The sequence below is a fragment of the Xiphophorus hellerii genome, chromosome 3, assembly GCF_003331165.1.
Source record: "Xiphophorus hellerii strain 12219 chromosome 3, Xiphophorus_hellerii-4.1, whole genome shotgun sequence".
In the NCBI taxonomy this organism is placed as follows: Eukaryota; Metazoa; Chordata; class Actinopteri; order Cyprinodontiformes; family Poeciliidae; genus Xiphophorus; species Xiphophorus hellerii.
The window spans coordinates 14,391,843-14,418,476 of NC_045674.1; the positions used below are offsets into that span (position 1 = coordinate 14,391,843).

The window sequence follows — 26,634 nt, forward strand, 5'->3', positions numbered from 1 at the left end:
CTGACCTTTAAGTCAGTTTTCTCTTATTTCAAGTTAACTTAGATATTTGCACTAAAAACTAGAAAAGAAATACTTAATATTTTGTTGCATCACCAAGTTGAACCCTCTTCTATCCATTCGTCTTCTTTGCTCTGATATTTGTACGTTTTAATTCAGATTAAGAAGGGAGGAAGGCATTTTGAATTTCTTTGGAAATAATCTACAAGGAACCGGGAACTCTGAGAAATTTCACCACGAAAAGTGCGAAGGAATCCAACTATTTTCTTTATGACAACAATGTCATGATTTAATGTGTCTCCATTTAAATGCGGAACTGATCATGTTTGAAAATAATATGAAAAGTGGATCGATATCAGCCTATTTACCAACAGCAGCTTTTAATTATTTCTTCAAGTTGCCATAATGATGATGATGATGAAGCTGGACCATGACAATGCGCGACGTGCGCGTGTGACGTAGGCAGGCGGAGGAGAAACAGACAACCTCCAACACACTGAGAGATACATGAGGGGGGAGGATTTATATATATATATAAATATATATGAAAAGAAAAACATTGTTTTCAGCAGACTGAGGCAGAGCGGCGGGGTGAGGATGCACAATGGAGCATCTCCGTGTTTAATTGCGGATTAGAGGAGGAAGAGGAGGAGGAGGAGGAGAGCAGAACAAGGAGACGCGAGGAGACGCTCTTTATTATTAGGAGAGAGAGAGAGAGAGAGAGAGAGAGAGAGAGAGAGAGAGAGAAGGGGGGTGAGGAGACTGAGACGGTACAGACCGTGGCGGGGGGGAACGGGAGCGAGGAGGACACCGACACCGACGGTCGGCTCGGCGGCGTCGCTCGGATGCTGTTGTCGACCCGGACGCGGCGACGATGCGGCCACACTGCTGGGTGATGGTAGCGCTGGCGGGGATCATGTCGTACCTCAGCCCGGAGAGAGCCCTCGGAGCGCCGCAGAGGGAAGGTGAGCGGAGAATGGATGGATGGATGGATGGATGAGGGGGGTTGGTGGCGGTGAAAACCTGTCAGTGATGAAAGGCAGAGCGCTAACGGGGTGTAATCAGTCAGGTATGGAGGGGAATAAAGGCCTCCTCTTATTGAATACTGTAATGTCAGCCGGTTCGACTGAGTCATTTTGCCAGTTATTATCGCAAGAGCGGATCTGATTGGGTGAGGGGTAGGGTACCATATTTATATGCACTGGTGAAAATATATGCAGGGTGTTGCGATCCAGGGCCCTCAGATCGATTGCATGGAAAAAATAAATAAAAAAAAAAAGCAAAGCTAAAATCTCCAGTCGGGTCAGTTTTTCAGTCTAAAACATCCTCCGGTTGAGGAGATTATGTTGAACCTATTAGCCATCGCTGGGATCCTTATCATCGCTCTCTGTGCCTTACAGCCCCTTAGAGCTGGCAGGGTGTTGTGTTTGTGTAATGTGTGCAGTCATTGTATGGTGGTGTATTGTTTTGATAAGAGCTGGTGCTGGCACGGAGGCTGGTGGGAAAAGGCCCTGTGTTGGGTCCCTATTTATATGCGCTGTCTGTCTGGACATCTGTCTGGGGAAAGATGGGAAAAATAGCGCTGCTCAGGATCTGTGCGTCAAGACCGGAGCCACCAGGGTTTTATTTTTTATTTTTTTATTATTTTTCTGAGGGACCTCACAGTCAGAGGCTTCTTGTTTTTGGAGGCTTTCGTGAGCTAGATCTTATTTGAAGTGACGAGGAATCCAGTGCACTCGCACTCCTTTTAATAGCAACAGACCGAGCCGTGCAGCAGCCCACACTCGGATGAAACGATGCTTTTCTATTTCCTGCAAATCCTGACACTTTCTCCGCTCGCCAGTTTGCAAAAATAACAATAAAAATGGCAGATAAAAGAGAGCGGTGGGAGGTTTCTTTGGCAGGACGGGATATTTAAGTGGCTAAATTATTTAAAAAATGATTTAAAATTGATGCATGCAGTGTTTACACTATCGTGACCTTGTGGAGGAATGTATTGTTGAATTTTAATGAGGAAGTCAGACATTGAAACCGGGACAGTTTGAGGAAGGACAGATGTTATAATTTATGATTTATATGACCTCTGGCATTGTGTTTATTATCTCTTCACTGTGTTATTGTTGTATTTCTCTCTGCACGCAGGTTATGTTCGTCTCTAAAATTTATATTTGTGTCTTGAAAAAAAGTATTTATACCTGTTGAATTTTTCACATTTTGTCTCCTTACAACCACAAATGTCAAAGTAATTTACTGGAAATGTTGCATAATTATGAAGTGGAAGGAAAATTATGATTTTCATGGTTTACAGTTTGAAAAACTTTATGTGCATTTAGTAAATGCACTCCCTCCTAAATACTTTGTAGACATTTTTCTCCTTTTTGGGTGTGTTTCCCACCAGGTTGGCACGTCTAGGGGCTTAAATTCTTTATTCCACAGCAACTGGAAATTAGATCTGAACTTTGACTAGGCCATTCTAACACAGGAATGTACTTTCATCTACATCAATCTGTTGCAGCTCTAGTCGTGATTTTAGGGTTGAACTTAACCCCCAATTTCATGTTTTCGAAACTCTAACAGGTTTTCTTCGCCTTGTATTTGGCTCCTGACCCGCAGCATTATACTGCCACCATCATGCATTCCAGGGACATTCTTTGTTAGCTGACTAGTGTACCTTCTTCAGCATGTTTGTTGTGTTCCCCAAATACCTAACAAGGACTTTCTCCTTGCCAAATTTCAGGAGTGCACAATTAATAGTTTTGCTGTTAACTATTAATTGTTGCATTTGTACATTTATCACATTCTTGCAGCTCCTGCATGATAAACATTTTGGCTAATTCTTTGATCAATAATATACTTGTTAGGTTTGCAATTTTAGCATATTCTTTTCATATTTAAATGTTAAAATCAACAGACATGGGAAATTTTCAAACTTGGAATCGTATTTTTTTTATATATATATTGTTTTGGTTTAAAGTTTATCCCTGACCTGCCTACTGTGTTTCTTGGTCTTTATTGTATTTTTTTGTTCTCTATTGTTGTCAAATTATTCTCTGAGACCTTCACGAAACAGTTTTATTTATACTGAGATTAAATTACAAACAAGTGCACTACGATTGACTGATTAGTTAACTTGTTTTAGGCATATCAGAGTCTCCTTTTCCCTTCCACTTCACAGTTATGCACTACTTTGTGTTGGCTTATCTTTAAATTCCACTAAAATTCCCTGAAGTTTGTGGTTTAAGTGACAAAGCGTGAAAAGGTTAATGAGATAATACCTCATAAAACCACTGTATTTACAATAAATAAGATGCATATGTAATTTATTTACCATTTTTAGTGTGTATTAGCCAGACTCTGGATGTCTAAACTTATCATTTGTTACTTATTCTTGTCATTTGCTTGGATTTTTGAACACAGAATTGAAATAAAATCAACTAAGAATACCTGGAAGGTATTTAACCTCGCTGCCCTGCCCGTTTTCTTTTCTGCAGATGGTTCACTTCCCACAATCATCTACTTTGAGGTACAAATATCACATGTCCCAATTCCTCCCTCTTTAACCTGAGTAATAAACCTTCCTGGTTGAGTAATTAGCTTCCAGTTTCCAACCCTTTCTCCTTTATTTTATTTGACCTAAACGACAACTCCAGCCACCCTCCCCTTGCTTCTTAATCGTGTTTCCTGAGTGGAATGCCATTTCTGATATCTTCCCTTTCCCCCCCCCATGCTTATTTTCCTCACTGGAATGGTATATCTTTCCACTTTCAAACTTTAATTCCAGTCTCTGTTTCCCTTTTTCTACCGATTCAGATAATAATTTTTACCGTAAGCTTAATTTGTTTTCTTGCTTCTCCCACCCGATACCAACTCTCCATTGGGGTTTTCCGCTGTATCCTAAAACCTGCAGCTAAGATTATGCTCCAATGGCTAAACACAACACTTGTGTGACATGATTTTACACTTTTGTGGTCCAGTGAAATTTCTGTTTCTCTCCCTGGCTGCCCTTGCAGATGCACTAATATTTTCTGTGTTAAAGCTTTCCTTCCTTTCTATTTCTGTTTCTGTCCAGTTTCTCAGACCAGGGCCGAGTCTCTCTCTCCTCCACCTTACGTCATCATCCTCATCTCCTGCTCGGGGCTCGTCTCTTTCGTTCTGCTCCTCCTTACCTGTCTGTGCTGCAAGAGAGGAGGCGTGGGGTTCAATGTAAGTCTTCAACATGTAAGAGAGTCATCCACCTTTCTGTCTTTCTGTGCATTCCTCTGACTTTTAATGCATATTGCATTTTTTTTGGCATGCAAAGCTAGAACTGGCAGCATTTATGTCTTAAACATATTGACATTTTCTGAAAACAGAAACATTTTAGTTGCAAAAACATTTGTACCCCTTCAATTTGATTACATTTTGTCACATTATAATCACAAACTTGAATGTAGTTCAGTGATTTTATGAGATAGAGCATCACTATGTAACGTGTTTGATTCATGAATGCGGGTAAATGTTGCGTCAGAAGTGGAGATTTCAAATGTCAAAGTTGCAAAAATAAACAGGAAGCTCATGTAAAGTTTTAAAGTTTCTAACCAAAACTTTAAAACTGCAGCAGCTTCAAACTTCAAACATAGATGCAGCTAGAAAATGTTTTTTTTTTTCTCTTCTGTTAGTTTGTATTTTTATTGTAGCCACTGTTGAATACAGTAAATAATTTTCACTGGATCCAAGTTCAGACTTCAGAGATAAACAAGCTGCAGACTGCCGTGTTTGTTCCTGCTTCTCTGTGGTCTCAGTTTTATATCTTTAACTGACCAGTTTGCTCAGATGCCACAAAAATAGTAAAATAACCATTTGCATCTCTGTCAAATAGGAAACCAGCTCCAGCTATTTGCTGTTCCAGGATTTGTAGAAAAATGACTGGTAACAGAGCCTAAGTACTGTATTGATTTGTACTTGAATGTCTCTAATATTAGAAAAAAAAATTATCCAGAGAATTGAGTCTGAAAAAGTTTGGTATTTTGAAATTAAAATATTGTAGGACTCTATTTTTGATTGTGTTTATTAGCTATACTTGACTCCCTTTTTTATTGATAAATTTTTATGTGAACATTTCGTTGTAACTCTGGGTGTTTGTTTATTATTGTTCTGCTGGGAAGTGAACCTCCATCCCAGCATTTTGCATTTAGACCAGAAAGTTTAACTTTGATTGCATTTGACCAAAAGCACCTTTTATCACACAGCAGTCTGTTAAAATACATTGAAATTTGTGTACATGACAAAATGTGGCAAAATTCAAGGAGTATAAATACTTTTGAAAGACACAGTTGTGTAAAAACCTGGTTGTATTGTTGTGGAAAACTTTCTCATAAAATAAGACATTATTAGTTTATTAATGTGGTGGTCATGTTTTGTTTGTTATTCATGTAAATGCTTATGAACTTTCATTAAATCAACCTCTCTGTGTCACACAAACTGCTTTGTATTTGAGTTTTATTCTGACCTGTTCAGGAGTTTTTAATCTGAGTGATTTTCACCTAACAGTGCTTGACAGTTAATTTTTGCTTGTCGCCATGTTGTCATTTTTTGCGTTGCTGCGGCTCAACCAGGAGTTTGACAACGCAGATGGAGAGGAATGCTCCGGCGGCTCCAGTCCCATCCAGGAGGACAGCCTGTCGTCCTGCCCCTCCCTCCCTGAGGTTTATACCCTGCCGGTCAGAGACCGCCCCAAGTGCGCCGCCCTGCAGGACGGAGCAGGTAACGCAGCCTTCGGACTTGCTTACTTTCGCTTCATCCCTAGAAAACAAAGATGGAGGACGGCCCTGCTTAGAACTGGACTATAAATTAATAACTATATAAATCACGAGAGACACGTTGATCAATATCAATAGCTGGAATATTCAATATTCGCTTTATAGAGTAGTCACTGTACTCTGAACCAGAACCGCACAGCATTCTGGGAGATGTAGGCAGAGGAAAGACGTTAGTTGCTCAACCTCTCATGACCAGATAAGTTAAGTTGGTGGAATCAACTGATTCACTCACTCTTTGGTTACCTAGCAACTCACTCACTCACTCTTTGGTTACCTAGCAACAACTTGTCCAGTTAGCAGTTATGAGCAGCTGTGTGCCTCAGAACTGCTTAACACAGTGGATAAAACAGGAAAAGTCACGCTCCTAGTTTGTCTGTATTTCAGATGTTTAAAACAAAAAAGACTAAACAATAATTATTGATATCGACTGATATGAAACGCTTAAATCGTGATAAGTTTTTCAGCTCGTTCAGCACTCCCTCACGGTTGGCTGTCTCCCGAGTCACTGGGCTGGATAATTCAAAGGTCTCAAAGCGAGTGCTGACCCAGTAGTTCGCCCAGTTCACCTCTAAGTGAAGTGGAAATCTGGGAAACTTCTGCATCAGTGGTCAGTTTGAGCTGAACAAGTCAGACATTTGGGCAGAATGCATTTCTTTAAAGGGCATTGTGTTTAAAAGATTGTACTTTGACCTGGATATTTGACCTTTAACATATGATAAGGAGAAACATATTTCCAGTTGTTAGAACTGTTGCTGCCTTTCTGCAGGAAGTCCAGATGTTGGGAACTCTGGTTTCCTCCCAGATACATGCATGTTAGGATAATTGGTCTCTTTAAACTGCATGTTTGTTTGTCTCTGCGTTGCCCTGTGATGGACCGGTGACCCGTCCAGGGGAGCAGTGGACAGCTGCTTTTGTTATATTATTGATTTTACAGATACCTGTGGGCATTGATCATATTATTTACTATTTATCGTGATAAATTTCTTATTATGATAAGATTTTGATTCATTATTGTCACAATAAATTTCAACTAATGATGTTTAACCCCTCCCAAAATTGTCCTTATCGCTGTTTGTTCAATAAAAGTGCATCAATAAATATCTATAAGTTTGAAAATATGATTAATGCAGTTAATGCAAATTACAGTTTTCTATGAGACTGGTGTTGATTTGAATGTTGATTTTTTTAGAGTAGTATTTGTATTTGTGTTTGTTGCTGTGCCGTGCTTCCACATCCTTACAGATACCTGAAAAAAAAGTAATAAATACGTCTAACACTTTTATCGTTTTCACAATGTTACCACAAAATATTGTAATAAAACTGTAAGTCCATATCCCCCACACTTCTATGTAGCAATCACTAATACTGAGCAGCATGCAGCGACAGTGGAGAGGAAAAACTCCCCCTTTAACAGGAAGAATGCAATAATATTACTTGTACTGATTATGAATCATTCTTATTATCTGTGTTTTATTTATGCATATTTTATGTTTTAAATGTCTAGACCAGGGGTCTGAAAAATGGTTCTTTGGACTTTACGCAGTGGCTTTTAGTATAATGGGTAAAAATAATAAACCAGCCAAAATATTTAAATATAGATGCAACAACTAATGTGGGTTTTAGCATTATTTCATGGAAAAATTACATTGAATTTCCACTACAGAATGTCACTAAAAGTACCAAATACCAAATATTTTTCTTGTCTGTAGGTTGAACTGTAGGTATCTTTTATATATTTTCCATAACAATCAATGTTCTGCAGAAGAAAATATGTCTAATTTTTTATGTGTTCTTATATCTTCATCAATTTCAGAAATTGTTTTTGTTTCTAGCAAAAGTATAATAAAATCGTTTGTGTTCCTTTTTTCCACAGATCCCAAATCTCAGTGCTTTAAAAGGCACGCTTTAAATTACCTTCAGGAAATAGGAAACGGTTGGTTTGGGAAGGTAAGATGACCGCCTTTACCTCACACTTCAAAGTTATTCCGTTATTCACGAGTTTTGATCCTTCCCGGCGTTCTCTCTCCTCTCTGATGTTTAATCCCGTCCACTGATTAGATCACAAATCATAAGTCAGGCGACTGCGTTTATCGCCACTCTGCTTCTGCTCCTGGCTCTCTTCCACATCCTGGTCCATCTGTCGTTTGCAGGTGATCCTGGCTGAAGTGCTGTGCGACTGCGGCTCGTCTCAGGCTGTGGTGAAGGAGCTGCGTGTGAGCGCCAGCCCCCTGGAGCAGAGGAAGTTCCTGGCTGAATCGGAGCCGTACAGGTGGGAGCAGCTGCACAAGATGACAACACTGTCTGGAGGCTGCAGAGTCAGATTTATAATCCACGGCCACATTTACTGTCACCCATCGTGAAAATAAAGTCTTAAAAGGCATAGCAGAAGCAAAATGTCACTGAAAATAATAATAAAAATGCCTTTAATTTAATTTGGCTTGATGCTCCTGTGATTACAGTTGCACTTATTCAGAGTTTTTAGGTTCACTGGATTGTCGGTTTCAATTAATGACAAATTGAAGTGAAGGATAATATAAATAGTAACCAAAGAACCCAGAACAACCTCCAAAGAAACTAAAGATGAGCTCCAAGGTCAAGGTTCATCAGTGTTAAATCGCTCCTTCAGTTGTTGTTTGAGTCAAAGTGGACTTCACGGGAGACAATAAAGGAGGAAAGCAAAGCAGAAATGAATGAGACTGAAATTGCCACCATGCATATTGACAAGCCACATGGATTCTGTGAGAATGTCCTTTAGACAGACGAGACAAAACTGGAGCTTTCTGACAAGACACATATGTCCAGAGACACAAAAACGGAGCAAGCCAGGAAAAGGACGCCGTCCCCACTGTGAGACATGGAGTGTATTCAAACCAGGCCTGCTTAGTCTGCTTTAATCAAACTCTAATTTGTTTGTTTGTTACATGAGGTGTGAATGTGCAATCGAACTCTGATGTGGAACAAAAAATATTCATGATAAAAAATTATTGGTTTTACTCTACTCTTTAATATATTAAATTTATTTATATAGTGCCGGTTCACAACAAATGTCATCTCAAGGTACTTTACAAAAAAGTAATTTCTATTCATGTGCTCTGTTAGGAAGCATCAGATCTCTGATGTATGATGGAGCTTCATTATTCAGGGGTTTACATATGAGAAGGAGAATCTTTACTTATATTCTGGAGCCAATGAAGGGAAACTAAAATAATAGAAATACGATACATATTTTTAACGTTCATCACAACTCTCACTGCAGTAAATCTAAATTTGCTTCCACCTTTCTTTAGAAAAAACAGCCACCATCACTATTAATCAATAAAACCAGCCAGAAAGTGAAATAACCTTCAGAGTTTTGTTTTTACTGCAGCTATATCATAATAAAACTTGTACTTGACAGTAAGAGCTGAGTAATTACAGGGTGATAGATCTGGGTAACATTTTGGCTTTAACCCAGACATTTGGGATTTATCTATGAACAGCTTTGTCTTTGTTGCCTTTGTTTTTGTCTCTTAAAGAGATTTTTCTTTTGCTTCGTCTGACGCTCTTCTTGCAGGAGCCTGAAGCATCCCAACATCCTCCAGTGTCTGGGGCAGTGCAGCGAGAGCATCCCCTTCCTCCTGGTTATGGAGTTTTGTCAGCTGGTAAGTTCAAATATCATGGAAATGGGAAAACACTACCGTCGATGTCATGGAAAGTACATAACCTTATTAGTCACAAATAGAAACTTTAATCTATATTATAATTTGTAAGTTTTTGGGGAGATTTTGATCCAATGTTGGATGTCTGACTAAGACTGTTGCACAATAAGCCAGCTTCAAATATTTCCATACTTTTATCCCAATAGAATAAAATGAGTTGCATTGTGACAAAATGTAAAAAATTACAAGGGATATGAATACTTTACCTATACTTTTTATACAAAATAAATAACTTAAATGAAATGCCAGAGAAGTCTTTAAGTTTAAGGTCCGCTGGATTTTATTTTTAGCAATTTATAGATCATTTACGTCACTTTTTGCATTTCGTAACCATCTTTTAAAGTCATTACTCGAGGAACGCTCTGCTGTGTCCGTGTCAGGAAAACTGTGGATGATCTAATGTTTTGGTCGGTTTGTTTTCCCGTTTCTCAGCTGGCACAATCTGTGACTCATTAGCAAAACCTTAGGAGTGACTCTCAGGCCAAACAGAGACACAAGCAGATCAATCCTGATGACAACAGGGAGAAAAGCCAAACAACACCAAGTCCTCTTAGACGGCTTCAAGAGAAAGAAACTCTCCTGTTTTCTGCCTCTCACACATATTCTCCATACTGATTTTATTCTCTTTCAGTTCTTGTAACACAAATGAATACTAAAAAGGTTGCCAGCTCATTACCAAATTCCCCAGTTGTTGTTTTTTTTTTTTTTTGACGCTCTGGGATGGCAGACGTCTAAAAATGTATGATTTTACTGCAGGATTCACATACACAGTCAGCATTGCTGCAGCTTTTTACTTTGCGTCAAAACACACACAAACAAACCGGAGCTGACTCATCCTCCTGCTAAACGTACAGCGCTAATGTTGTGCAACTTAGGGAGACCTGAAGCGCTACCTGCGGGCCCAGAGGAAGTCAGATGGGATGACTCCAGACCTGCCAACCAGGGACCTGCTGACTCTTCAGAGGATGGCCTTCGAGATCACCTCGGGTCTGCTGCATCTCCACGAAAACAACTACATTCACAGGTCAGTCAGGAGTTTCCTTTCACTTCATTTCATTAAAGCAACGCAGAAGAAGGGGGAATTTCTGATCAGGTTTTTGTGTGTGTTTTCTCTGTAGCGACATGGCTTTAAGAAACTGCCTTCTGACCTCTGACCTCACTGTCAGAATAGGCGACTACGGGCTCTCACACAACCATTACAAGGTGCGTTAATCTATGTTTGTATGTTTTTCAGAAGTGGACAAATTAAACTAAGCTGAAACAATTAATCTGATTAATCATGATGAATTGATTAATAAAATAACGCCAACTAATTTAGTAATCAGTTAATTAATTAATTGTTAACTGAATATACAGGCTAAAAAAAGGCCATTTGCTCTGAAAACATATTCAGAGAAGTAATTAGGTCACAAATACATTTTGGATTTAAGATAAAAACAAATCCCTTTGTTTGTCAGTAATTGTGTTCTACCCACACCTCCTCAAAGAATATAGTTTTTGCTTCACCCGTCTAAAATTCTGCAAAAAATAACTCCTATTAAGCACCTTTAGCTCTCCAATTATGAATCTGTTAATCCAAAAGAAACTGTTAACAGATTATTTCTGCACTTTATTGATGTTGAGTCAAACAGAAAGGGCTGAACTTTTCAGATGTTGATCTGATAGTTTCAGATGTTTCCTTTGCTACAAATGATCACTAAATGAATGCAATGTTGTCACATTTTAGAAAATTTTATTATTTTAAACAATTATTAAATTATTTGTTTATTTGTATTTATAAATATTTCTAATGTTGTATAAAATAAGGTTAATTGGCTAAATGAAAATTCTGCAGAATGTGTCAACTTTTTTAAACAATTAATCAGAATAATCAGTAAATAAAATAATAATTGGTTTCAGCCCTAAATTAAACCATGTAAATAACACATGTTGGTGCATTTGTTTCTAAAGGAGGACTATTACCTGACTCCAGACAAGCTGTGGATCCCTCTGCGGTGGATTGCTCCTGAGCTGCTGGAGGAGTACAGAGGATCCCTGATTGTTACGGATCAAACCAAAACCAGCAACGTGTGGTAAGCAAGCTTTTCTTTTTTATGAAAAGAAAAGAAAAAAGTATGAAAGAAAACCTGAGCTGATGACCCCTGACATGTTGGAGACAATCATCTTATAACAATTCACTACAGCTCCTTCACATTTATTGGCAACACGGCTGAAGATGTGCAAGAAGCCTCAAAATAATTTTGTTTACTGAGCATCAGCATATTCTGAAACAGAAATATTACTGCTGTTAGTTCTCTATTAATGACCTTTAGGAGTCCTTCGCTTTCCTGCTCTATGTTCATGGTTGCAAATTAAACCACGGCTCCTAACTGGATCAGCTTTAAATTTTACAATCATTGCTTTCAATATAGATATGTTCAAGTTTGGACATTTAGCCATTTTCTAGAGAATGATTTGAGTTTCCAGACTTTTTTTTGTTATGTTATACAAAAAACAACTTTGCATTTAGATTCTAACATTTTTCTTTGAATTTTTTTATTTTAATTTTTTTTTGCATTGCAACCTGAGATTTTGTCCAGTTTTTGAGTTGCGAACAGATTCAGATTCCAACTTATTTGTGTCCTAAATGGGCAATTAATGTTACAGCAAGTATAAAAACTAAAAGGCAAAGTATCAAAGTTTTTAAAAAAAAATGTCTAGATTGTATAAATAATCACTCTCTTCTCTGACTACTTTCTAATACTTTTAATATTTTTGCAGGTCTTTAGGGGTGGTGATCTGGGAGCTTTTTGAGTTTGGTGCTCAGCCCCACAGACACCTTAGCGATGAAGAGGTGCTGACCTTCGTCATCAGGGAGCGACAGATCACTCTGGCCCAGCCTAGACTTAAACTCTCACATGCGGATTACTGGTTAGTACTTAATTGCTGCTTGAATCTATAAATGTCACAAATCGTTCCAATGCAATCATATCATATGGACAGATTTAATTCACACATTCAAAGTTGTGATATAATGCAGCCAAATTCTGTTTTACAAACCAAACTCATGTTTATTTATTGTTTTTTTTCCCATAAGGTATGAGATCATGCAGTCCTGCTGGCTCCCTCCGTCCCAGCGGCCTTCTGTAGCCGAAATCTTCCTCCTCCTCTCATCTCTCCTGGCCGCAGAGCGGGGATTGTCAAAGAGGAGCATGGGGGAAGAGGAAGAAGAGGATGAAGAGTATGAGGAGGGCAGAAGAAGGAGAGGAGAGAGCGACGAGTCATTTGAAAGACGTTGGGATCTACTTCGTCCACCCGCCTTTCAGAGTGCAGCAAACGAGCGGCACAGAGACAGAGAGTACAGCAGGGACAGCAGAGACAACTCCTACCCTTTGCTGGACCCTGTGGGGAACTGCATTACCCCATCCTCCTCTGAACTGGACGACATCCTCACAGTTACAGAAACCAGCAAAGGCTTGAACTTTGAGTATTTCTGGGAGAAGGCTCACGCCAGACGAGGTTACAAACCTCTCCCTCCCCCTCAGCCGATCCCAACTGTGAACAATAACCACAGACAATCTTTAGACACGCCCACTGTGGTGCCGGTGATCAGTGCCCGCAGCCCCTCGCTCGCCAGTGAGTACTACATCCGCCTAGAGGAGCACACTCCCCAGGACAAGTCTCCAACTCTTAAAGGCAAATCTCAGTCCTCCGTACCATCTGATTCGGTTTGTCCTGGAGATGTGGAGCTTGTGGAAATCCGAAGTGGAATGCTGGGAAAAGAGCGAGTCCCCTATCGCTCTGCAGACAACAGTGGGAAGACGCTGCAAACTATCCGATCTAGCGAGGTGAAAATCCAGGTGCCCAACACAGGAGTGGCCGAGTTCAGAGACACTTCAAGCAGAGTGACAGACTTCTCAGTGGTGGATCTGGGTGATGATGATGATGATGTGGAGAAGAAAAAGAGCAGGGAAACAGATAAAAAATCTCCCACAGTGCTCCAGGCTCCAGTCCTCCCTCCCAAACCCCGCTCAATGTCCATGTCCTCTTCCAATCACCTTCACTCCCGCCCTCTCCCCGCGCCTCCACTTGGATACAGAGGACTGCCTCACTACACCATCGGTGGAAAGATTGAGACGGACCCCCTCCACATGAGCTCCTGCCCGTCCTCCACCTTTGATCACCTCGGCCTCCATCGGTCCCGACAAACTCTGCCCCCATCCCCGTCTCTCTCCCCCTCCATCCCACCATCCAGCCATCCCATTTACCCTCAGATGTGTCCTCCACCTCTACCCCCACACTCCAAACCTCAACGCAGCATCCCAAGCTACAACACAGCTGACAGATACTCAAGATACACAAAGATACAGATGCAGAGATCCAATAGAGACCCGCTATCCTGTGACATGTCTGATAGAGAGCAGGACAGGAGGCATGCACCATCAAGCCACACCTCCAAGGAAGAATCTCATCCCCGTATGAAAGACTTTGACTACCCCATTCGTAGGGAAAATCCTCTGCGGCCCATTTATCGAAACCCACCCCGTCCTCAGCATGCAAATTCCCAGATTGAGAGGCAGTCCTCGTCTAGTCCTACCTACTCAGATGAGGATGACTCTCCTTTTGCCTCCCCTGAGAGACACAGCAGTCGGACCACAGTCGCTCACTCCAGCCTGTCAGAAGATGCAGACCCAGCAACATCTGAGCTCTTCTCCAGGGGAATGAAAAGGACCCAGTCACGGCTAGACACTATTCTGCCAACCATTTGGAGGGAAGACGCCGAACTTCAGGCAGAACGAGTTTCAGCAGCCAAAAAGTCTCCAATGCACCTGTTTCTAACCGAGATATCGAGCGTGACAGAGTCGAGTGAGACCAAGTCCAAGACCCTGTGGGATGGGGAGAAAGAGGAAAAGAATGATGGAGAGCGATGGGGGAACTTTCTGCTGCACAACAAGGGAATGCGCCGTTCCCAATCACTGATCACTGAGATAGACTCAGCAAGGCAGTCATCGGGACAGGAGAAGGAATTCCAAAGGACAGGAGTTGAGGAGGACAAGGCATCACTTCAAGGGGATCTGTTCCTCACAGAGGTTGACACAGACAGAATGGACACGGACAAGGATGAGGAAAGCGATCCAGTTAAATACCTGTATCCTGCAGGATCCAGTTTGCACCCCTATGTCTGCTCTCCCGACCTTTCATCTAACAAAGACACTGAAGACGGCAGCACAAAAGGTATACGGAGATCCCGATCTCTTCTGTCCGAGAGGGAGAAACAAGAATCTGAAATACATTTTGTTGAGAAAACAGAAATGACTAGAGAGGAGTTCCTGAAAGAGATCCAATCAGCAGAAACATTTTTGACTGAAATCATATCCAGACAAAGCGCTACCACAAATAAAGATGAATCAGATCCATCCTTCTCCCCTACTCCATTGTCACCTGAATATGAATCCATATGCATCGACCCAAACTCTGCTCAGACCATCACATTCCAGTCAGAAAGCTCCATACGAGCATCCAACAAGGGGAAAGAAGAGATACACACTGAGGCCATCTATGCACAAGTGACCAAGCGTGCAAAGAAGAGCGAGATTAAGGTCACCATAAGACCCGAGATCCCAATTCTCCACATAGGATCAAACAAACAACCGCTTAAACCGTGCAACCAAGGAAACAATGCTGATCACTGCCAGACTGGAGAGTTTGTGCTCTCAGAAATAATGCCCAAAAATGGTTTATTGCACAGTGAAACTGATGAATGTCAGAAGGAGGAGGAAGACAGTTCAGATGGACCTGCCTTACCTGCCAGAGGGGAACTAATAGACCCTCCAGAGTTATCCCCTTCTGAATCCACTGAGTCCAACACTATGATACTACAGGAGAACAAGTCTCTCATTTTAAATCAGACGAAGACTACTGTTGTTGTTGTAGAGAATGGTGAAATGATGAAAGAGCACCTACAGGTCTGCAGTTCTCAGATAGAAGATCAAACGGAGGGGAAATGTGGTGGGAACGCAGCTGCTCTGGAGAGAAATGGGGAAAATTTCTTTCAGCACAAGTACAATGATCTGGAAAAGTCTGTCATTCAAAACGAAACTAACTGTGAAGTAACTCCGAACACTCCAGATCAAGACCTGTCCTCTGACATCATCACTCCCACTGACTCTGTCCTGTCACCCATGACCTCCAGCTCGGTGGACGGCCTCACACCCAGTGATTCCTGGACCGGAGCAGGAAGCGGCAGTGGGTTACGGGTCCTGGGAAACGAAACCCCACACAGAGACTCTGCCTATTTCTCCGACAATGACTTAGAGGGTGATGTGATGAACAGGAAGAGCAGCGATGGACCAGGGTCCAGACAAAGTGGAGGCCGAGGGGGCGAGCGGGGAGCACTCACAGGGATAGAGGAGAAGACTGAAGAGGAGGGGGAAGCAGGAGAAAAAAGCCCCTTACGAAGTACTTCACATGCATCCCGTACCAAAACAGAAAGTGGAAATGAAAAGACTGTTGAGAATTGTGAAAATGACTCTTACTACTTACATTGTGAAAAAGACATACTAAACAAAGGGCTAGAGGCTGTGCACAGAGACGATTCAGGCATTTTTCACAATCACAACGAGAGCAAAAAATCCACATGGCTGCATGATGATCATCAAGTCAAGGACTGTGTTGACTTAATTGATGAGCTGTTTTCAAAGTTAGACGAAGAACCTCTGAAGAACCTTTCACACAGTGGTGGGTATGTGATAGACAGCCACTACACAGATGGCATAATTTCCAAGATAACGGATTATAAATGCACAGAGTCTGAAAAGAGCAACTTGAATCTGCACTCTAAGAGTCCCAGTGGGACAAAGAGCTTGATCAACTCCATCAACTCCGTGTCTGGCATTGCTGAACCAGATATGACAGAGAGAGATCTCGCTGCTCAAAGGTCTTTGAAATCTGGGAATGCAACAGTGGAATCTGAGTCCAGATTGTCCAAAATGAGTGAATTTCTAAACGATAACTTGCACAGAGAGGATAAAGTTAGTCTGACTAATCTGTGTACTGAGCAAGGTGTTGAAGAAATGGTTTGTTTGGACCACAATGAGCTGGGAGACCTTCACTGCTCAGACCACAGAGTAGATGGGGAGGTCAGAACGGAGTTGGACATACATCAAGCCTCTGCAGAGTCTTGCGAGGGCCAAGATGTGATGGCTGAGGACTGGTGGAGTGCTGTGGAAGAGGATGATGAAGCACCACCCTCTGGAGTTGTTACTGGGGAAATTGACTGCCACCGTTTGATGGAATCAGGAGAACAAAATAATCAGTGGGCTTCTCCAGAGAAAAAACAACAAGAAGTAGAGCTAAGATCAGAATTTTTTGCGGGGTTTAGCAATAGGAACTGGGGGATTCAGGAGAAGTATTGGGAATCTAAAGAAAACGATGAACATGCAGGAAGGGAGCCTCACCCTTCTTCAGCAGAGTCCAGAAATGAAACTGGGACCAATGAAACACAAGAACTGAGCTGCAATATCGCTGCATGTGAAAACGTAAGAGACTCTGAAAGACCAGTTACCCAGCGGTCTGCAGCAGATATCCAACAAGAGGAAAATATTGAGAATCTGGCGGAAATTGATGATTTTAAGAGCGACACAATGAATAAAATCTGTGATATTGAAGTAGAGAATATGGAAACTCCAGAAGAAGAGAGGTTTGTAGAGAAGCAGATTCAGGACAGAGGGTGTCTGACAGACATGGAGGAGAATCAAAACTTCAACAGATTGACACAGAATCAACTCTACAGAGAGGGACAAGCATCAACTGAACATGTTGATTCTGAGAACCACTTCAGCCATTCTTTCCAGAATGACATCTCAAGTATATTCATCAGCATCACTGAACCTCCTCAAGGTAACTCCTCCGACCTAGAAAACGATGAATCAAGCTTCAAACAAGAAGCCGAGCATAGCCCATGGCTTGCTACACAGTCTTCAGAGGAAAGTCTCCAAAAAGTTAATGAGGATTACAGAGACGCTGCCCTTCAGTCCGGAGTGGAGGAGCTTAATCAGTCATATCAAGAGGTAGACAATTTCAGCTCTGTTGATTTCCCTAGTCCGCCGCCAAGCATAGACCTCGATGTGCAAGATGATAAACTGGAGAGTTTAGATGACTCTTTTCCTAGTCCGCCACCGTCTGTTATAGAAGCAGAGGAATTTATTACTGCCATAAATCCGGAAGACTTCGGTGCTGGTCCAGAGACAGAGTCGTATATTTCCCCAGCGAACAGCACAGCTGTCTCGGCGCCATCTCTGCAAGAGCTACCACCAGCTACAACTCAGAATAAAGGCATCTCCGCCAACCTGCACTCCCCGTCTGTACACATAACACTGACCGATGACAACAACTTTACTTCAGATATTGAAGATGTTTGTCATAGCTTCACCCAGAAAACCTCACCTGCAGGTCCTTCTACACAGCAAGATCTCTTGAAAAACATCCCAGCATTGCTAATATCCGAGTGGAAAGACCTGGACGAGGAGCCGCTGGAGGATTTTGAAAAACTCGAACAACTCTGTTGCATCTCTGGGGATGAGGAGGAACTTTTCTTGGGGAATCTGGAGCTTCTGGAGTCTCTAAAGAAAACAGCTGATCAGAAGGGCAGTGATACAGAAGAAGGTGATGACTTCTCAACTCCTGAGGCTGACAGAGGGGATTTAAAGGCAGAATATGTCTCTGATAACTGCAATAAGTTGATTGAATCAGAGCAAACAATCTTGTCACAATCAGTGGAGAAGACTGATGAGCAGAGGTCACCAGGTCAAACACCCGATGTCAAGGATCAGGGATCTTTATCCAAGATGACAACCAGAAATGGCCTCATGATGCAGGTGAGTGTGTGATCTAACTTCTTACATGGTTTCTGTTCACTCAGCTCCCTTACTGGGTTACTCTGATGTTGCAGGTGTGTGAGGAGAGACTACAGTTCTCCCTCAATGAAAATGTGAAAACAAACATGCTTTGGGGGTCAGCTGTGAAAGAGACCGTGACACTTCGGCCGTGGGGGGAACAAGTCAAGGAAAGCTGCAGCAGGTCAGTGGAAGACCAAAGAAAGGATGAGAGGTATGAAGGCAGATGGAAACACATACAGAGGAATGGAGGAAATTAGATTATAACGCTTGACTCCCTCTGACTAATTTCACTTTTTGTGGTGTCATATTTTTACATCATCACAAACTTCAGTTTATTTTGTATGCTAGATCAAATCAAAGTCATGATTAATTAAATACATGCACAAATATGCTTACATTGCCTCAACTTAACATTGCTGTATTTGCATCCGATCCCTTTAACTCTAATACTCCTAAATAAGATTTACTGCCTTTGGAAAGCACCTAACTAGTCATGCCACCTTTTTGTACTCAGCATAAAGCTGTTCTTTTAGGTTTGTAACTCTGGAGGAACTCCAGAGAGTTACAGTGCTTTTTGTGGCAAACAAGCAGCACATCACCCTGAACACACACACACTGATGTAACTTTGCTGGAAAGGTCCACAAGTCCTGACCTAAATTCAAATTAATTTCACAGATGCTCTCAGTCCGAACTTTGGCTAATTTACGACGAGAGATGGTAAAAACTTCAGTTTCTGGATTTGCAGTGATGAAAGAGACAAAGCCCAAAGTATTTGCTCTTGTAATTATGCCTCAGAGGGGATCAATAAAAGCGCATGCCACCATTTTCAGATTTTTATTTACCAAAAAATAAAGAAAACCATGTACCATTTTCCTTCCAGTTTACAATCATGCTGTGGTTAGTGTTGCTCTGTCAAGTGAAATCACCTCTAAATACATTGAAGTTTGTGGAGTTTAGCAATGACAACATGTGAAGTTAAAGTGATGTAATTATTCTTGCAACACTTTGTACACCGATGATAAGACGATTGCTTTTGTAGAGTATTTCTGTGATTTTAAAATAGATGGGTTTTTTGTCTGAGGTATTATATAAGGCTGAGAGCACTACACATGCCACTGATGTGAACTCTGTGATAATCTTGAAAATTATCTGCTCGTTTCAAGTGCTGCTCTTCCTTCCTTCTGCAGTCAGCATGTTCCCATTTGTCCCGCTCTGTGTCTCTGTGGGAAGCAGCGACCCCTTAGCAGCAACCCACAATCTGTAAATTACAGCTTTTGATTAAGATTTGAATCCTGCAATCAGCATCTGAGACTTGGTTCTTTAGCTGAACTGTCAAAAGGAAATACAAATAAGAAATTTCCTTTTAATAAGGGCTTTCTTGCATGATTGTTTAGTGCAATTTCTTACAAATTTATGTATCAAAACTTTGATAAATAAAGCTAAAACTATCTGCTAAAAGCTTGAAACAAAAAATGTCTTGGTAAACAAACAGTGTCATGGTATATTTAGGGTGTAATATATATTTTTCTTCACAGCCAAGAGGAGCAGGAGGCTTCCCTTAAACAAGTTCCTCCCATTGAGTCTGATAAAACTGAACCTGAGCCGCTCACTGTGATTGAACAACCTGAGATCACTGCATCTCAACCTGCTGCAAACCAGGCAATGAAAGGTATCGTCATGCTGCAACACAAAAAGCTACTTTTTCCTTTAGTCCTTTTCTCTGCTGACATGGTTTCAGTTTGCTTTAATTTTTTCCTTCTTCTAAAATCTCCTCTTCATTTAACCAGATTATAACCTGGACATTGTGTCTCCTACTTGTTTCTGCAAAGTTAAAGTTAAACGTTACGTAAAGTAAACTTATCCTATTCTTGGGAAGTCAGGTTATCTCACAGACGAGTTAAGTTTAGATTTAATGCACGTGTGCTCATTATTTGATGTTTCTCACAAGGAAATAAACATCATACTTTCATTTTAGTCTTTCTACTTTGTTACCTCTGATTGAGCTTCATAATTCTACCTTAGAATAATGACAAGACAAAAAAAAGAAACAGCAACAAAAAAACTCTTTAGTAAAGCTGCACAAAGTAGCTGACAGAGAGAGCAACGATCTGATAATTAGTAAAGAAAGCCAGGCGTGACATTTACTGAAGGATGAAGGTGTGACAGACATTTTTATACTTTTGGATGTTTTGGTCATTTTGTACAGCAGAATGTTGCTGAGAAACATTTTGGTTTGACCTCGAGTCAAAAGTCGAATTGTCTAAATCAGAACCAAAGTTGATGGAACGATTGTGTAATCTTAAATCTTCAGGAGAATAATACACAATTAGGCTAAACCTATATGTGAGAGTTTACATTTGACACAATCATTTATCTCCATTATTTCCCATCTACTTGACCACTCAGACAAGTAAGCTGATTTGCGTTGGGTAAAAGAAAAGTTTGTGAAACAGATTGTGTGAAATGGAAATAGGATTAGGCAGAAATATGGGTGGGAATGCTTGATAATGACAATAAAACATCAGTGCAGCATAAAATAAAATAAACTGTTGTGCAACTATATATTTATAAAGTGAATCTGACCAGGCAGTAAATTATCAGCTGTTTCTAACCTGCAGTAAAGTCTGTTGTATTATATTTCTTATATTAATAAAGCATCTTCATGAGCTGTGACAGAGTTACTGTTGAATCATTTTTCTTTTATAAAAACAATATTTTACAGTAAAAAAAGCAGTTTTTTCTCAAAATATTTTTTCTTAATGAATGTACTCCTTGCAAAATATTTGACCAGTTTTACTAATTTAGTAAACGATAGTAACAGAGTGGACTTGATTTAAATTTCTCTGCTTTGATTATTTATTAAAATGTAAATTTTTACATTTCAGCTTTTGGGATGTGCTTCTTGGTCCAAGTAAATCTGATGCCCGAGTCAAAATCACATCCACTTCTTAGATAAAGCCTTATATAAATAATTTAAGCCAACAAATTAGACAATCTTCTTTAATTAGCTTCTGGTCCTCAATCAGGTTTACAGAATCACTGCTGACTGCAGCCAGAATTGCTCTGAACATCAATAAATAGTAAAAAGTGCAACAGTGTAGACATATCAGTGAATAATGTTTAAATTAAATTTGTTAATTTGACTAATGGACTAAACCTGCTGCTAGCCAACTCTAAGGCAAGCTTTTAGTGTATTTATTAAATACTAGTAGTATCAGGTGTCCTTTTCCTTTACAAATTCATAACAGCTGGTTTTACATTTTGGATGCAATAAGTTTAACACTTGCAGGTCACACTTTGTGATACCCTGGAATTGTTACAATTACAAAGCATGTCAAAATCATACAGTCTGTTGAATTTGTTGTCCATCTAACAAATTCAACCATTGTCCTAGAAGAAAATATTTTAAAAAGTAACTTTTTCCCTCAAAAAGGTGCAAAATATAACATTTTTGTTCAGCTAAAGAAATGGCAAAAGCTGCTATGAAAATGACACTTTCATAGCAAAAAGCTGCAAAGGTTTTGTTCAACTAGAAAAGCGCAAAACGCGTAACTTTTGTCTAAATAGCAAGTCTTACAACTGTCCTACTAGAAACTAGTTGAAGCAGAAAAATCACTTATAGGTGATTAGTAAAGCAATTAAAAAGGAAGAGTTCTTTGAAAGCATACAACAGATAGTTGAAATAGTCTGAACAGATGAATGGATTTCTGTAGAGTTATGAGCCGAAGGTATAATAATGATACATCTTTAGCTAATGTTGGTTTTATTTCCACAAGTAAAACATATTTTTGATAATTCCTGCAAAACTTGCATATCCATTTGACTCAGTTTATTATCTAAACTCTGTTCCTTTCTTGCTTTAAAGCCAAACTCGCTCGCCTGTCTCTCGCCCTCCCTCCTCTCGCTCTGAATCTCCCTCTCACCCCGAGCGGGAAAGGCGGATTCGGGGACAGTTCGATCGGAAATCGCATCGGAAGACGAAGGGGCCTGTCGTCAGGAATCGACCCCGACGAGGAGGAGGAGGATGAGCAGGAGGACGAGAGCTCCCGCAGGGTGATTGTTGTCACGGAGACGGACGTGGACAAACGGATCGGGCTGAGGAGTCTGTTAAAATCACCCAAGGAGCCTTTGGACAGAGAGCGGGACAGAGGGAGGAATGTGTCCTTCTTCGATGACGTAACAATCTATCTGTTTGATCAGGTACTTCCTGTTTGTTTTACAGTCAACACCTTGAATGATGAGTTTGAATTAAAAGTGATTTAAGTGTTTGTTTCTTTGCTACAGGAAACTCCAACCAATGAGTTGAGCAGCTCAGCTCCTACAAGTCCAGGTTCAGTCTCTGTGAAAAGCAGCAAGCTGGACTTTCATGGTGAGCTCATAAACATCTCATGGCCTTGAAAAGATCCAGAGCAAATCAATCAGGTTGATTTGTATAAGAAGGCAGTTCAAAATTATTTACACCATAAAAAACATAAAAATACAAAGTCATAGAAAATAAAACACGGCCAACAGTTGAGAAAACCAGTAGACATTACATTTAGCCATCATTACACATCATGTCAGTGTTTCATTTATTATGGTAGAAAACCAACTCTTAATAGGTGGGGTTTTAATCTAGATTCAACCCTCTATGTCCTAAATTTAAAATCTCTGCCTGGATATTTTTGCTTATCTTAATTCAATGGGCAAATATATATTTTCCCATTTGTTCAGAACAAACTGGAACTTTCAGTATCTAGCGAGTTATTTTCGCAATTTACCGTCTATTAAAAGAGCGCACCTCAGATTAATTTCACTTCCTGCTACGGCGGGGGTGAAATTACCGTAAATTACCGTAATAACCTGATATTGGCTGGGAAGTCCAACGTCTTTCAGAAACCGTTGGGATTTTTCAGTAAGCGCAAAGTGTGGCAGAATTACGGTACTGAAAATTTGGCTGGATCGACGGCACTACGTTTAGGACCTATGGGGTTAAAGGAACTCAGTGTTTCAGCTGTTTTGCAGCTTTCTGGAAGTTTGTTCCAGATTTGTGGTACATAGAAGCTGAATGCTGCTTCCCCATGTTTGGTTCTGGTACTGGGGAAATGGTCACTGTCACCCTGCAGGTCAGTCTGTGCTGACAATCCAACAGCTGACTCGCACATCAGTGCAACGTGTCTCACTTTAATAAAGTTTCACCTTGAGGTGGTTACCATAGTAATAAAATCTGACATCTAACTCATCTCCTCGCACTTTAAACAGAACAGCTTCATTTCCCCCCATCTTTTATTCCAGTGTGCAGCCAGAATTAATCTCCCATAATCAACCGTCTCCCTCGATGCTGTGGCATGTGGAGCTGAGCCGGGACATTAATCCTGCGCTCAACAATGCACGTCCTAAGCCGCGTTTCCCCCTCCAACACATTTTCTGGTTTAAACTGCGCTCTCCATCTTGTAAACTCATTACCTCATTTCACAGCAAAATGAAAGTCAGAGCTCAGAGTTTCTTTTACCCTCAAAGATGCTCCAAAATTAGACACTCAGATCATCTCTCAGAGCTTTTTGGAGTGGAGATTTTAAAACTCGGGAGAGAGAGAAGAGTCCATGTTTCCTTTGAGTTATTTTTAAAGTGTCTTTTTTGTGTCAAGCCTCTTAACAGACATGGATTCATAAGATTTATTCTTGCACAAACACATTGTTGCATAACTGATGCTACTGAACATGCAGTTCAAGTCAGAAGTTTACACACATATTCAAAGTCATCTTTTGCTTTTTTTTCTTTCATGGAGAAAAGAGTAAATAACATTTACAACAACAGGAACTAGAGCAAAGGTTTAATTTTTTGTTAAACATCCAGACTCAAATATAAACACACACTCACTCTAAAGTGAAGTTAAAACCATTTCTTTTATCGATCGTAACAGGCAAGAACCAACTCTAACATCTCTGCCTGGCTTTCTATGCAGCCAGAGTTCAGAGGAGTGGCAAAAGCAAATGAGGTGGATTAGCAGTGCTTGCCAATAACCAATGATGTGATCCAGGACATGTTTCTGTGAAATATCATCTCTGCAGCCCAGATGTTGAGCTGTTAGCATGAGACTGTCGTACAGCAACAGTCTTCAGTTAGAGACTTTTTTAGATTTGATGCGAGACTGACTGCTACCAGAAGTTCTTCCTACCCGACTTGATGCGACTTCACCATCCACAACCTTTGAAGACACATGGATGATATGAGCTATGAAATCCTTCCATTTCAAACCATAAAAAGACAAATAGTCATGAAAACTTTATGGATGTCAAAGTTAAAAATACTGAACTTGTTGCAACAATCGAAACTAAAACGCTTCCTATCCAAAAACTTTGTGTGCTTGATGTTGTTTGTGACCAAGTTGTCGTGTGTGGAAATATCAATAAGTGCATTTTGAAGATTGGAAGGGAAGAAAGGATCATTAAACAGAAATTTGTGAGGTCAAACTGTAATATTAAAAAATTAAGTTATAAAAGCATGTGGTGGAAATACCACTTACTAAGAAATTTAACCAGATATTAGTGAGGGGGTTTGTTTATGTTTGAGCCTTCTTGTCTAACTGTTGTTTGGTTTTTCTCTCCATCAGGGCCAAACAAAAGCAAAGAATCGAAAAGAAAAGAGGATCTACCGATCAAACCGCGGTCGCCCATCGGAAGCGGCCCAGTGACGTCATCGCGCTTCACCGTCAGCCCCGCCGACGACCCCCATCTGGTGTGAGGCGAAAAACGGGAGCCTTTGAATCCATACACTCTCAGAGCGAGCAGTGAATTCACCCAACAGCCAGCCATTTACCCAGAAGATATTTTTTTACTGATTTGGGAACTGAAAGAAACAAGACTCTGATTTTACCAGCTGGACACATTCCAGGTTTTGCCAGTGACTGGATTTTGTATGAAAGGGGGGTTGCTGAGCTCCTGCCTGTCACTGTTTACAGAGTTTATCCGTAGCCTTTGGCTGCAAACGTCTTTGGAAAAGACTGCTTGCGTTGGGAGAAAAAGAAAACAAAAATAAATAAAGCAAAAGGAACCTGGAGCTTTGAAAAATGTGAAACAAATCTGACAGCTATGCAGTGGGAATCTTGCTGTGTACCAGCTTACTTTCTCTATTTCTGCTTTATTCTGTTGTACAGTTCCCCGACTGAGAGGGGAGGGGGATGCACTTTCTTTAGTCGTTCATCTGTCCATGTAAATGCTTGGATTCCAGACCAGTCCTAATTTAAGAGGTTTTTCTTCCTGCAGCAGCTGATCCAGCAGTTTGAAACTGACTCCTGTATTTAAGAAATATTCCTCAGCATTTGTACAAATACCATAACGCGAGTGTATACAATATTGTTTTAGGGCTTTTACTTTTAGATGTAAACTTTGGACTGCACGAAAAATTAAACAAACTACTTTTTATTTATTTGTTTGTTTATTTATTTATTTATTTATTTTTCATTTATTTATTTGTCTAACTTATTAAACCTTGATAAACTGTTAATTATTTTGAGACGGAATGCATCCAGGTTTTACCATCTCTACGGTCTTCACAACAAATAAATAAAAAATATTTTCCCAAACGACTTAATTGCTAAGAAGAAATAAAAAATAAGTATTTTGTATAATTTTACTTGTTAATATATGCCAATCTGTACTGTATGGATCTAAGTCCTGTATCTTTTTTTTAATTTACTTTTTTTTTTAGAAAATTTTAGCAGTCTTGTCATTCCTTTTTTTTTTTTTGTATAGTTTAATGACAGTTAATGTAGCTTATAGCTCCACAAATCGAAGCTTCTCATGAGTAATTAGCTCCATTTGTTTGTGTATCTGTTAATTTATCCCATTTTCTACTAACGGCAGTCGATCACGCAGCAGAGGTCCTGCTAGTCTGTTTGTTCGATCTGTTTAAATGTTGGTTTAAACTTGTGTTGTTTAAAAAGGCTTTTCAGAGGGGATGATGTATAAATAAGGGGGGAAATAAAGGTTGAAAGAAATGTGAATCTTTTATTTGAACTGTCTCATGACATGGTTTCTAACCCTTAAATTAACAGTTCTGTTCTGGGTTACAGTAAGAATTACAGTGGGGCATGTTGAAGTTGTGGGAAGACGACCCGTCCAATACAGGGATGTGCTTCATTTTTATAATTTTTCTTTAAACGTAATGCGTGGAAGGCAACAAATTAAATCAGAGGTTTATAAGGCATCAATGACACCCTCAGTAGTGAGGGCTCACCTGCAAACTTATTTGGATTTGCTTAAAAAACAACATATGACAACAAA

The 26,634-nt window shown here is 40.3% G+C and overlaps 1 protein-coding gene across 3 annotated transcripts; it reads left to right on the plus strand.

The window, feature by feature from the left end:
* The first annotated feature begins 467 nt into the window (after positions 1-467).
* On the plus strand, positions 468-26,361 carry lmtk3 (lemur tyrosine kinase 3). Of its 3 annotated transcripts, none has more exons than XM_032558591.1 (16): positions 468-962; positions 4,067-4,215; positions 5,592-5,739; positions 7,669-7,742; positions 7,946-8,064; positions 9,349-9,436; positions 10,369-10,517; positions 10,612-10,696; positions 11,444-11,565; positions 12,254-12,403; positions 12,570-18,348; positions 18,423-18,580; positions 19,906-20,039; positions 22,236-22,570; positions 22,655-22,739; positions 24,963-26,361. In XM_032558591.1, exons 1-16 carry the CDS (start codon positions 872-874, stop codon positions 25,091-25,093), a joined length of 7,797 nt encoding a protein of 2,598 aa, XP_032414482.1. In that variant the 5' UTR covers positions 468-871; the 3' UTR covers positions 25,094-26,361. The 3 variants fall into 3 exon arrangements, with proteins under 3 accessions (XP_032414482.1, XP_032414483.1, XP_032414485.1); XM_032558592.1 differs by having other exon boundaries at positions 4,067-4,200; XM_032558594.1 differs by having other exon boundaries at positions 469-962; positions 18,423-18,550.
* The last annotated feature ends 273 nt before the right edge of the window (positions 26,362-26,634 follow it).

Excerpts from the sequence above, each read along its gene's own strand:
- lmtk3 (XM_032558591.1), top strand. The coding sequence starts at position 872 with ATGCGGCCACACTGCTGGGTGATGGTAGCGCTGGCGGGGATCATGTCG. Across the intron at positions 4,216-5,591 it reads TCAATGTAAGTCTTCAACAT|GAGTTTGACAACGCAGATGG; the intron begins GTAAGAGAGTCA and ends CGGCTCAACCAG. Across the intron at positions 18,581-19,905 it reads GACCAAAGAAAGGATGAGAG|CCAAGAGGAGCAGGAGGCTT; the intron begins GTATGAAGGCAG and ends TTTTCTTCACAG.